General features: G+C 34.5%; 1 protein-coding gene across 2 annotated transcripts; it reads right to left on the bottom strand.

Annotated features, from left to right (window-relative positions):
* Positions 1 to 673: 673 nt before the first annotated feature.
* On the bottom strand, positions 674 to 12,281 carry flt3 (fms related receptor tyrosine kinase 3). Of its 2 annotated transcripts, none has more exons than XM_046877357.1 (24): positions 12,149 to 12,281; positions 11,780 to 11,880; positions 11,186 to 11,325; positions 10,961 to 11,079; positions 10,303 to 10,426; positions 9,414 to 9,562; positions 9,160 to 9,296; positions 8,472 to 8,610; positions 7,609 to 7,786; positions 7,407 to 7,504; positions 6,796 to 6,901; positions 6,506 to 6,684; positions 6,328 to 6,425; positions 6,099 to 6,231; positions 5,283 to 5,387; positions 4,325 to 4,435; positions 4,079 to 4,235; positions 3,879 to 3,997; positions 3,619 to 3,728; positions 2,919 to 3,041; positions 2,181 to 2,292; positions 1,978 to 2,077; positions 1,458 to 1,563; positions 674 to 1,369 (listed from the first exon to the last, which is right to left on the bottom strand). In XM_046877357.1, exons 1-24 carry the CDS (start codon positions 12,180 to 12,182, stop codon positions 1,193 to 1,195), a joined length of 2,955 nt encoding a protein of 984 aa, XP_046733313.1. In that variant the 5' UTR covers positions 12,183 to 12,281; the 3' UTR covers positions 674 to 1,192. The 2 variants fall into 2 exon arrangements, with proteins under 2 accessions (XP_046733313.1, XP_046733316.1); XM_046877360.1 differs by having other exon boundaries at positions 3,879 to 3,973.
* Between the last annotated feature and the right edge of the window lie 1,030 nt (positions 12,282 to 13,311).

The raw sequence follows: 13,311 nt of genomic DNA, 5'->3' as shown, positions 1-13,311 counted from the left end.
TAAGCTAGTTTGGACACAGAATGAATGCTTTCTGATTTTTTATTAGATATTAAACAGACCTTCCAATAAAACTCCAGTCAATAATTCTCAGAAAAGTAAAAGCATCTGCATTTATTAATTTATTAAAATAAAAGAAAGCAAATTGTACACTTCAATTGACAAAATGACAAATTAACATATGGAGAAGTGTAAATTAAAACGATTAAACGATGGTCTAAAACCATAAAGACATTGATTTAAGATATCAAATAACCTGAATATACATGTGTAAAAATACAGATTACAAATAAACATATTTGCAAAGGTTTGTGGACACCTGACCATAAGATTGCTGTGTGCACATCCCATTCCACACTCCCTATTTGCTGTTATAAAAACCTCCACTCTAATGGGAAGATGTTCCACTAGATTTTAAAGTGTGCTTGTGGAGATTTAAGCTCATGCAGTTACATAAAGTGTTAATAAAGTCAGGTACTTATGTAGGTGAAGTGAGGAGGTCTGGGGTGCAGTCAGCATTTACATTCATCCCAGTAAGGATGAGGCCAGAGCTCTATAGCAGGCCACTTAAGATCTTCCATTTCAATCCATGTAAAGTATATCTTAATAGAGCTGTCTTTGTGCACATGGGAATCTTTGTGCTGAAAAAGGTTTGGGTCTCCTAGTTCAAGTGAAGGGAAAATGTTATGCTACCAAATCCAGAGACATTGTATACAACTGTGTGCCTCAAACTTTGTGGTAACTGCACACGTGGCTGGAATAGTCAGGTGTCCCAATACTTTTGTCCACATAGTCTATATTCACTGCTGCAGGTTGAAACCAAAAGTATACACGTGGTGTTCAGGAGCTTTCGGCATGCAATGCAGTTCACAAAAAGAAATAAGAAATGAGATCACTTTGAATTTTTTAATGCTATGAATATGGCTTGGTGTGTGTGTGTGCGTGTGTGTGTGTGTGTATTTGTGTGTGTGTGTATTTGTGTGGGTTTTTTTTTTAAATATTTTTTAGAAAACCTATTTCAAAATCAATGAACATGTTACAATACTAAACCTACTGTACTGTTGGCAGTGCAGTGTGTAAGAATAATTCTGGATGTCATGATAAATATTGTGTATACAGTGTATTGTACAGTAATATTATTTGATCCATAATCTCAGTAAAGGAACCCACAATTCTGTGTTCAGCCTCAAACAGTTTATAATGAGGTTATCTCTATACTATCCTCTGACTGTGTGGTTTCACTGTCACAGGATGAATCTGTGAATGATGACTGATGTGCATCTTCTTCTACTGGTTCGTGCGGTTTTGGGGTCACTGGAGCATTCTTGTACACAGAGTCACCATTTTTCTGCCTTTTGACATTATAGTAGAGCTGCAGGGACACATCAAACTCATCAGGTATTAGCAGATTAGAGAAGTTACACTGCACATGAGCTTTGGTTGATCTAAAGATTGTTTACCCGTTCTTCAACATCGCTCAGCTGGCACTCCATGAAATCCAAGAGTTTGGAGAAAGATGGTCTGGCTTTTGGTTCCAGAGCCCAACAGTGACACATCACCTTATACCTGAGAGAGAATGTGAAAAAAAATGTGAGGAGGTGTGGCCTCTGCCTGTTAGTCTCTGTGAGGAGGTGTGCTCTGTTTATCTGTCAGTTTTAAGAAGATAGTTTGGCGACTGCCTACGAGTTTTATTGAAAAAGTCTGTCTGTCAATCTCTTTGAGAAGGTGTGGTCTCTGCTTGTCATCCTCAATGAGGAGGCGTGTTTTTTTGGCTGTCAATCTCTATGTGGTGTGACCTGTTTGCCTGACAGTCTCACTGAGGAGGTGTGGCCTCTGCCTGTCTAAAACATTAGCCGGAATATATAGTGTAATGGCGCAGCAGGGCAGCATGCACCAAAATCATAACCTACTGCATCTCATAGTATCCAAACACCTTTAAAAGGTTTTACTCTTTTTTAGTAAATTGAGAATGAGACTTACACAGACTCAGATGCATAATATGGCCGTTCCATATGAAACCCTCTTTCTATCATAGCGTAGAAGGTGTTATCCACTTTCATGCCAGGATACGGAGTCACACCTGATTAAACAAGAGCAGAAACATACTGAAATACTAGAAAAATAGAGTTTTACTATTTAAAAAAACGCTTTGTTGATTGGTAATATCTTCACACATGGTATACCGAGAGAGAAGATCTCCCAGAGCAGGATGCCATAGGCCCAGACATCACTCTGCATGGTGTACATGCCTTTGAAAATACTCTCCGGGGCCATCCATTTCACAGGCAAACGAGCCTGAAATGAACAATGTAAAGGTGAGAATGAAGTGAAAGTGTGTGGTGTAAAAATCTTAATCAGGCATTTAAATTGAAGCCAATTCTAATTGTAATTACAGTGAAAAGTTACTACAGTTCAAGTCAAAAATTGAACTAATATTGTATATATTTTTCTCTTAAATTATTCGGATAAACAAAATCCAACAATTTGTCTGCATTAATTTTTCATACTTTTCCTAAAATGAGTTTTTACATGAAGAAGATTGGTATGGAACTGATTGGATGTTTTTAAAATAATTAATTATCAACAAATTAAACACATGGTAACTGACTCAAAATCCAGAGGCAATATCTCTAGAGTTACAACCCCAAATTGATTATTTTCCTATAACAGCACAAGTCTATTATTCCTGTTATACTTTGGCAATTTATCTGTGATTTAGATATTTTTTTTTTTATTAAAGGATAAATGATATGCAGACATGCATTATATCGCTTTAAAATGACCATTACTGTTGTAGAAATATCTGCAAAACAAGTTCCTGCTATAAAGATCTTAAGATCCTATTCCAAAGTGTTCATTTATAGTGTAAGAAATGAAAGTCTAGAAGGAAAGTAAGTGTTTTGCCCAGTGGAACTATTTACATTTCCTCTGACCACATAGTTCGAGTCATTTTCGATATCTCGTGCCAGACCAAAGTCCCCAATCTTCACCAGTCCGCCTTGGGTCACTAAGATATTTCTGGCCGCCAAGTCTCGATGAAGGCACTGGGAAAGAAAAACATTTTTTTACTGGTATGAATTATAGCCATTGGATCATTTTGATTAAAAAAAAAAAACACGACCTAAGGTATAACAGACACGGCCATAAGTTTTGTGTGTCTGAACAACACACTCGTGTTTTTCACCAAACTGTTTTCTCAAAGATGAACAGAGATCAGTAGAATTGATGTCAACATTTCCATTGTGGAATAGGTTTGGGTCTCCTAGTTCAAGTGAAGGGAATATTTTACGCTACACAGTTGTGTATACAGTTGTGTGTCTCCAACTTTGTGGTAACCGTTTGGAAAAGAACCACATATGGCTAAAAAGTCAGGTGTCCCAATATTATTTTTTATATAGGAAGATAAGGTTGAGTCTATAGTCTACAGTAGATTAAAGCAAGATGTTAAAAGACTATCACTGTTTCAGATTCTTCATGCCAAGCTCACTGTGTGGGGAGTGATGGTGCATGGAAACAGGTATGAAATTAGCATGGTAAGAATTTATTTTTGCGGCCAGACTTACAAACATGTATTCAGGATAATCTTTTCACTGAGCTGCTGTGACACAACATACAACTTACATTTTTAGAGGAGAGAAACTCCATGCCCTTTGCCACTTGGTAGGAGAAGCTCAGGAGGTCTTCATAGGTGAGTGTCTGGAGGTCCTCATCATCTTCATTTTCAAATATATCTTTAAATAGAGTAATAATGTATAATAATAATGAGAGTAATTTTTAAATGATTTGTAATCATAAAAGGTTTTAATTATTAATTAACAACAAACAATTTTTAATAGTTTTTTTAATTGTTATAGCGAAACTTTCAGGGTTGGTTACACTACCCTCGTTAATATCCATGTAGCTGAGCAGTGCCTCATGTTCCTTGTTTACTGGGGACATTAGCATGTATGAGTTCTCCCCAGACTGAACAAAATCACTGCAGAGGGACATAAAAGCAAGACTGTGATCGGTAACACAATAAACAGTTTGTCATTCTCTTCTATGCTTCTTTATTCAAAAGAGCTTTTATTCAAAGGTCAACCTGCAGTTTCTCTTCCTCTGGTAGTTGTTGTACAGGCTGCTGAATCTGTCCTTGTTGAAAGCGTCTGTTAAGGACTTGTAGAAATGCTCTCTGTTGTTCCTTAGGTAGTTCAGCAGGTCTCCGTAACGGCAGAATTGAAAGATCAAGTAAATGGGACCTGTCAATCAAATAACATTGTTGTAATTTCTATTTACATTTTTTTGCTTTAATTTCCAGAAGCACTTACGCATGGCATAGTTTTTGTACCTGTACCAGTGCAAGCTCCCAGCAGGTTCACAATGTTGATGTGATGTCCAATGTAACTTAACATCTTCAACTCAGACATCAAAGCTTCTTTCTCTACCGCTTGGTGCTTCTCTACACATCATTAAGAAACACATGATCAGGAAACTTTCCATAACAATGTTAATTTTAAAAATTAAAAAATGGAGTTAAATTCTTTAAACATATTATTTTAATTAGACCTGAAACTCATTCTAACACATTTAAAAGAGACCAGGGTGTATTATTATCATTATTATCATTATACTATTATTAAATAAACAACACACAGTTAAAAAGTAGCAGAGACAATGATAACGCTGAGTGTCAGCTGATATACTGAAACCCATCTGACATTTGTAACTACTTAGCTTTACAATGATTTCCTAAATTAAAGCACTTTAAAAGTAGTAGTATTTTATATTTATCTGAAATGTAATATAATATAATAAAAATACCATTAAAAACATTCTATCAAGTATCACAATATAAAATTATAAAAAAGAAATACTGTTATAAAATCATAATAATGAATTAATAATAAATTATTGTCAAGTATCACATACTGTAAAAATACATAATAATTTTTTTTTTTATGCAAATTCAGATCAGGACAAACTCTGTTTGTTAAGGAGCACATGAAGAACAAACATTTTGTATCTCCTAGACCAGACCGAGACCAGAAGCAGTGGTCCAGAATATGAATTAGGTTTATCATATTTATTGTATCATATATAATCCATGCAAGTTCTTGCCTGCTTGCATTTCTTTTTCACCGAAGTTACACATTTTATTTCATCTTTAATGTTGGGCACTGACTGCCAGTAGCAGCAAAGAAAAGATCAAATTCTATTAGGTGGCGCACATTTCCTACCATAAATCTACCTGGAGCATCGTGGAAACACAAGCCTAATAAGGAAGTGTCTAGAGACACATGACCCACCTTTTAGCATTTTTACTGCAACTTGCATGGACACTCCAGGCTTGCTGATCCCATATGCTGTAGCCTGCACGACCATGCCAAACGCTCCGGAGCCCAACTCTTTCCCTGAGCAAAACAAATCATTCAACCTTACTGCACAGTTGCTTCATGAGCACAAAAGCACATCCTATAAAAGCAATGCTTTGACATTATATGAAAAATCGCAATCTCTATCTCTAGCATACTTCTTACGACTTTAGAAAATAAAGTCCATGCTTTGGGACATAAAATAGAAGACCTGTTCACTACAAATTCAGGATACAAATGCTATAGAATTTCATGAATCAATCCATCAAAATGAGTCAGAAATCGTTAAATCCTTAGAAATAAATTGAAGAAATGAATTTTTCTCAGACTAAAAAGGTTATGGCAAATTTACTAGTGGACACTTCACTTACAGGTAATGATTAATGTGGTGAGGTTTTTCCTAAGTACAGGTTTAGCTAACATTTATGGAAGGAGACTCCAGTTGTATCGTTCTGCCTCATTTTTAGGCCAGTAGAGCAGCTTTACAGGTAACAGATATAACGGTTTTATGTGTCGTATTAAAGGATAAAAGTAAGTTTTTAATAAAAGTGTTGGTATTAGTGGAAAAAATACTGTTCACCCCTGTGTGGAATAAAACATTTTACATCACACTCCTCCTTACATATTATTTATAGATCAAGTGTAAGAATTGCCCATTACATTTATAAGTGAGTCTGTGAGGGGATTCTGTTATGAGATTAGATCGAAAAAACACTCAATGTTTCCTTTAATGTCATTGACAAACTGTACCCAGTTCCAGGTTCTCACGAGGAAACTCCAACTTCTGGTTATATTCGAAATCTTTAAAGTCGATGTAGATGTAGTCGTTATCAGACGGTCCCACCATCTGGATCATCTGAATCTGTGTCTCATAGCCAGGCTTCTGTTCAGGATGATAAAGAGGAGAGTGGTAAACAAAGGCTGACATTTATACAGTCGGTCATGAGCGTGAGGAAATGAGGAAGAGAAAGAGCTTTACCTTTTTGCACATGAAATGAAACAGGAGGACGCTGACCAGCATAAATGCAAAGGAAAGCAGACTGCATGCCACTACCAGGTAGAAAGAGTTTTCTGAAGCTATAAGAGAAAAGATATTTAATCATTGTGCAGTGAAATCAAACATACAGGTGTGTTTAGAAAGCAACAAAGAAACGTACGCATTTTCACAAGGGTTTTCTCGCTGCACACTGAACCTGTATTATAACTGCAACAGCATTGTACAAAGTGATTGTTCACGTCACTCAGAGGCCGAGAGACAACGATGTCCTTGTGGCAGAATTGCTTGGAGTCTGAGTATTCTGGAGTGTCAGCAAGCATCTCTTTCCATACAGAAAAGCTTAAATGAAATGATAATCAATAATTAGTAATTACTGTGTAAATGTATAGAATGTGTAAATGTATAAATGTATATATAAAATAATGTAATAGTTTGAAACATCTAACGAACTTGGAGACTGATGGATAGGTCTTCCAGGAAACCCTTACAGGAAGGACACCTTTGATCTTACAGGTGATTCGGCTCAGGTTTTGGATTAGTTGAAATTTAGGAGTGTCTGTAAAAGCATGGATTATTTTCACATTTAATAATAATTAAAGTCACATTATACAAGTTTGTACAAAATATGTTTAATAGAATAACATTCTATAAAATACATAAAAAATCAAAATAAAATACATTTAACCATTTTAAGCGTGAATGGATTATATTTATGGTGATTATTAAGACTTTTTTAAAGAAGAAAACATCTAATTGATATGTTGTTGAAATTTTCATTTAAAATGTATTTGTATCCTGCCTCAGGTCATGACATTCTACCACAGTAAAGGCAGTTACTGTCTACACTTTGTTTCTCTCCTAATTCTTTTTATATTTTTTGTCTGAAATGTTGCATTTTGTTCATGATTTTAATGTATTAATTATTTATAACCCTTACCATAACTAATCCAGTTCTACAGGAGTTTGAAATGTGAATCTTTAGGATCAGAAAATTAAAACATTTATAAAAATAAAAAAGGAAATACAGATATTTTCAAACTTTAATGCTTTAAACTCCTCACCTGTGATGCAGATGGACATGTTCTCTGTCACAATCTTTTTTCCAGCCTTTAGTTGGATCTGATATTGGCCTGGTTCTGGGTTACACATTTTAAAAATGCTACAAGGGAAGAACAGATATGTGATGTAATAAACTGTACAACTCTGGGATTTTATGGGATATGTTTATTGGATATATAAAATAAAAACAAATATATGTCATACCTTTCACCTGAGAAGTACCGGGTTTCCATGCACTGCACTATGGAGCCCTTTGGGGTGATCCATTGACACTGTGCTTTTGGGTTGGAGTGCACCTTGGACTGGATGCAGAAATTTGCAATGTCTTTTTCCTGTATTGTGATGCTTTTGTTCAGCTTCAGTAACTCCAGGAAATCATTTTCTTCAGAGAGAAAATAATCATCACTAAGCATCAACAATCCATTAATCTTCAGCCTTTTTGCCATGTTTAATCGCCAGCCGACTCATGAAAACAATCAATAAGACAATAACTCCTAGTGAAAATCGAGTGCAAATGTATGAGCAAAAGTATTTTGTTTATTAGGTAATGTTTAATTACCAGAAATTATCTTGAGTTGGGTGACTTTTTTTTTGTTTTGTAGGTTTGTAGCTAGCATGAATTTTTTTTTTGTTGTTGTTGTTTTGTTTACTTTGAAAGTATAAAAGAGAGACTGGTGCTACTATAAACTACGTGAAAACAGGTACTAACTTGCGCACAAATCACACAAATGAAACACTTTCATGTCAATACAGTTTAACAGAAATTAGCCATAGTTCGTTGTTGCACCCCAGTTTTATGCACCCCAGTTTGTTCAGTGACAACATTTTTCATCCTTATTGCACGTAACAAAAATGACCAATGTTTTTATGTAAAAATTTGTGGGGAAGAAAATCCAAAATGATCACTGCTGAAAGATTTCTTTAATCACATCCATTATGTTTGCCTCCAAATCCTCTAAACACCTGTTGCTTCCTTCTATCTGTAATATTTACTCACACTGACTAATTTAAAACTTGTCATACACTTTTATTGTTCTGTTTAAATAATAAATTGTGTTTTCTCTTACCGAGGACCTGGACCTTCACGGTTTTTGTTTGGCCATGTTTCTTCCTGCAGTGGTACTCTCCACTATGATTCACACTAACGGAGGCGATGGAAAAATACTCAATTTTTAAGGTATAAAACACTGAGGTTGTGCCTTTGAGCTATATCGTGCAATAAAAAAAAAAGAAATAGAAATATCAGACACAGAAAAAACATGGTGGCAATGGCATAAGTGTTGGCCCCCCTAAAATTGTTTGTGTGGTGTTTTTACAGACCTAAGTGAACTAACAAAATTAGGTGCCAATAAAAATGTATTATTTTATAAATTAGTTAAATTGAATTAGATAAATAATAAATTAAATCGACTTTAATTAAAGTGTCACATAACCTGTATAAAAATACATTTGCTCCTGGAAAAAGCCAGTGTTTGATAAAACAAACAGAATCATGAAGACTTTTGTTGGGGCTTGTCCAGAGCGGAGTTGAGCAAAGGTATCCATATGGGTAAGCAAAAAAATATAATGGACAGAACATATAAAAGCTGTGACTCTGCATAAAGAAAGGCCAACTTTCAAAAATACAGTGACCATGTAAAAACAATCTTAACTGTGTCCAAGTGCTGGTAAATTAAAAGGGGGGCTAAAACTTCTGCAAAGCACTGCAGCTATAATGCTGATTTTGCATGTTGCATTATCTAGTGTTCACTGTACCTCTGTGTGGTTATTGAAGTACCAGTTAATGGAAGGGTTTAAGGATGAGTTTTGGCTTTTACATTGGAGTGAGAGAGATTGTCCAGGACGCAGCAGAATCTGAAGTGCCTCACTAGGCAGCTTAACACTGTCAAGGTCTAATCCAAAAGGAGAAGAAAATTGCATCCTGACTGCTTTATTACATATATAACAATAATAATATGACATTAATAACCATCTACTGTCTCTCATCTTTTAAAGAGTCATGAGCTTACCGTAAATATAAATATAGGAGCATTCCTCTCCATGTAAGTTCGTAGCACAACACTTTATATTATAGTTAATATACTTATTGTCACCGCGAACACTGTCCAGTCTGCTTTTTGACACTTTTTCTGTCGAGTTGATTTCCTGTGGACCGTGGCTTTAACATGGAACACCCCAAACACAACACATTATTATTTATAAATGTAAAACAATGTTGTATTGAGCACATAAATATTAGCAGATGATCAATATTTAATTGCATGTTACAGCTAATCCAGGACAGATACTTAACATCAACAAATTTTATATGAGTATAAATGAGTATGATGGTAAAGTTTGCATTTATGGAAGAAACCTTGAGTTTCACTGGTTTGAAACAGTCAAATGTAAAGCTGTGACTTTAGATTTTATTTGCAGCTGAAGAGAGAAGGGCTGATTATAGTTATAGCTACAATGCAATTTATAAAAAAAAAAAACTTGTGCATGGCCCATGATGTTAAAGATTATTGTAAATAGATAAAAAGTACACACCATTACAGGTAGTTATTAACAAACTGATGAGGCTTTGTGACAGAAATATCAGTCTAGTGGTTCAGGAACATAGATGATCTGATGATATAACTATCAGTATTGTAATACATTACAGTATACTTTCCCGCGGTATTACGGGTATGATCATACATTTCCAAAAAGTCATTGTTGGAGTAAAATTAAAATCTAGGTCTAGGTTTTACATTTTACTCCAAAAAGAAAAATGTAAAAATTTAATTTTTTCCTTTATTCTATAATATTTTCCTATATTTTTCATAGATAGATAGATAGATAGATAGATAGATAGATAGATAGATAGATAGATAGATAGATAGATAGATAGAGAAGATTAAGCTTGAAACTTACCTAATATGCATTTCATTTTCATACCACATGATATTTGGTTTAGGATTCCCAGTAGAAACACATTCAAAATATGCAGTCTGATAGATACCACTGCTGACTGTCAGCTGGGGCACTGACGGCCTACCTAGAAATGACAATAAAAAAATTAATATTACACTGATGAGTAAAGTGTGAAATTCATATATCGGTAATAAAACTAAAACACCCATGTTTTAGATACTAAAATAATAGTAATTTGTACATGTATAGCTATAGTTTTAAATTAAAAAGCTGATATTTGTTTGGTAAACTAAACTTAAACTTTAAAAAAACCTATATATATATATATATATATATATATATATATATATATATATATATATATATATATATATATATATATATAGTTATTCATTTTACTATGTACTAATAGTTATTTTATTTGATATATAATACCAATTTTATGGTCGTTTTAAGCAACATTTCCATATATGATATAACACAATGTATTTATTTGTTTTATCTATTGATTGTAATTTGTATTTATTTATTAGTTTATCTATCTATTTATTCAGTACTGACTTGTTTCATGATCTTTCCATTTATATTTTAACACATTTTCCCACACATATTTAAAACATTTGTAACACAGAAAAAAACGATATGTATATGGACTCACTTGCTGATGAATGAATATGGACTGAGATGTTGGCAGCTTTGTTGTCACCACAGACCACAGTGTACACACCACCCATGCCGTGTTCAAACAACTCGAACATAAACAAATTGGACATCCCTCTGTGGACAGACAGTTATGTGACAGGACGTGTGAAGAAGTATAATTATAATCTAAATTCCAGAAGATGCATTAGAGGTTAATTAGGGCAACCCTTCTTACACACACCTTTGTTTCCATAAGCATCGTGTGAAACTTTCTGTACTGTTCGATTTTAAATGAACTTCAACCGTCTGTCCAGCTACAACCTCCAGAAGATTAATCTCAGAACCTTGAAGCTGAACTTCACGCAACGTACATCTCACGATCTGAAATTAGATTATAAACATTTAAATAACCAAAAAAGCAATTCCATAAACTGAATTAATCAGTACTGAATAAGCTACACAGCATCTATCTATAAATCTTCTTATCTATAAATGTCATGGAGAACTGAAGAAGGTATTGTAATTTTAAGACAGCTGTGGTAAATTCTACACTTCTGCATTTAAGGATAAAATGTCAGTTCTGCTTTTATTCTCCGATCCACACTGTCTCATTTACAAAAATTGCAACTGCATGATCTTTCAAAACACTGTACACCAAACTTTCTACCTTTAGGTAACAGTTACTGCTTCTTCTCTGTTTTTGGCCCTCATGCATATGCTTTGTTGTGTTCAACCACTCTGCTAAGCCTATATATCACGGTAACATCCTAATATCTCACAGCCATGATCATAATATCTGTAAATCTCACAGAAAAAGTCTAATATTTTTGTTTACATTTTTCTCAGAGACACAAGGCAGGTGATGCACATCTCGTGTGTTCATCTGATGAAGCGTGTGACTGCACACCCGTGAACTGAACTCGAACAAAACGAAAACTATGAGAGAAAAAGTGCAAAAATTTTAGGAAACAACAGTCAATTTGACAAAGTGCAAAAATTTTAGGAAACAACAGTCAATTTGACAATTAATAATAATTAATGTTCTTCAACTGATATTCAATCTATGATACTTCCCAACAGTATTACGAATAAGAAGAAACGTATCAATAAACATCATGAAGATGATATTATCAAACAACTGGCACATGACGAGTAATTATGCTTATCAAAAAAACAAAAAAAACATAATTTCTTTGTCACTTACCCATCAAAAGCGTGTCTCGCCTTAGCAGCATCATTTGAGCGCATAACAGCGTTAACACTCAACGACTCTACCACTGACTAGAGAGAAACGAGACACCCAAAAACTTTCAGTGACGTCTTTATATGACAGGCTAGCTCTCTCTCTCACTCTCTCTCTCTCTCTCTCTCTCTCTCTCTCACACTCTCTCTCTCTCTCTCTCTCTCTCTCACACTCTCTCTCTCTCTCTCTCTCTCTCTCTTTCTCTTTTCCATAATTTCATCACCCTCTCACTCTTTTTCTGTCTCTGTGTGTCTCTACATCTTTGTCTGTCTGTCTGTCTGTCTGTCTCATGCTCTTTAACACACTTTTTTTATGTATGTCTCTGTCTCTATCTTAACTATCTTACATAATTTCTCTTTTACTGCCTGTCGTTCTTTTTGTCTCTCTGTCACATCTTAACACTTTTTTCTATCTCTTTCTCTACCCCTCTCTAACTCATTCTGTCTGTCTATCTGTTATTCTGTTTTACTGCCTCTCTCTCTCTCTCTCTCTCTCTCTCTCTCTCTCTCTGTGTTTCTGTGGTTTTCTTGAATAGAGCAATGAAATCGCCTTTATTTCAGGTTTTGTATGCCCTCCTCTATACTTACTGATTTGGATTATATCTTATTTATGTTGTTTTTATTTTGTAACCAATTTCCCTACTAAACAAGGAAAACGTTTTTACTTCACACTTATAATAGAAGTCTAAAGACAGTTGTAGGTTTTATATATATATATATATATATATATATATATATATATATGTATTCACAAATACAGCAGGTCTGTGTTGGTTTCATCTGGGATCTCCAACTTTCCTCCATCTATGAAAAACATGCTTGTAGGTGGACTGGTTGCACTAATTTGCGTCTAGATGCAAATGAGAGTCTGAAAATATGTGTTTCTGTACACAGAGCATTGTGATGGAGCTGGTGTACAGGATTTCCAGGATAGACTACTGAATCAATGCAACCCTGACCTGGCTAAAGTGGTTAAATTGTATTATAGTAGTCAATGTGTGGCCTGAAAATTCATACAAATCTACACAGCTTCATCTCTTAAATTAGTACAAAATAAATACCAATTTAACAATGATCAGCCAAACAGGTTTTATTTTTTTACAGGACAAATTAGGTGTGAGGTTA

Source organism: Silurus meridionalis, chromosome 21 (genome assembly GCF_014805685.1).
Source record: "Silurus meridionalis isolate SWU-2019-XX chromosome 21, ASM1480568v1, whole genome shotgun sequence".
NCBI classification, from domain to species: domain Eukaryota; kingdom Metazoa; phylum Chordata; class Actinopteri; order Siluriformes; family Siluridae; genus Silurus; species Silurus meridionalis.
This window is presented reverse-complemented; position numbering and strand designations above follow the sequence as displayed.

Coding starts and splice junctions, on each gene's coding strand:
- flt3 (XM_046877357.1), bottom strand. CDS start 12,182: ATGATGCTGCTAAGGCGAGACACGCTTTTGATGG. Junction 11,080..11,185: donor CGATGCTTATGGAAACAAAG/GTGTGTGTAAGA, acceptor GTCTGTCCACAG/AGGGATGTCCAATTTGTTTA. Junction 2,293..2,918: donor ACTATGTGGTCAGAGGAAAT/GTAAATAGTTCC, acceptor TGTTCATTTCAG/GCTCGTTTGCCTGTGAAATG.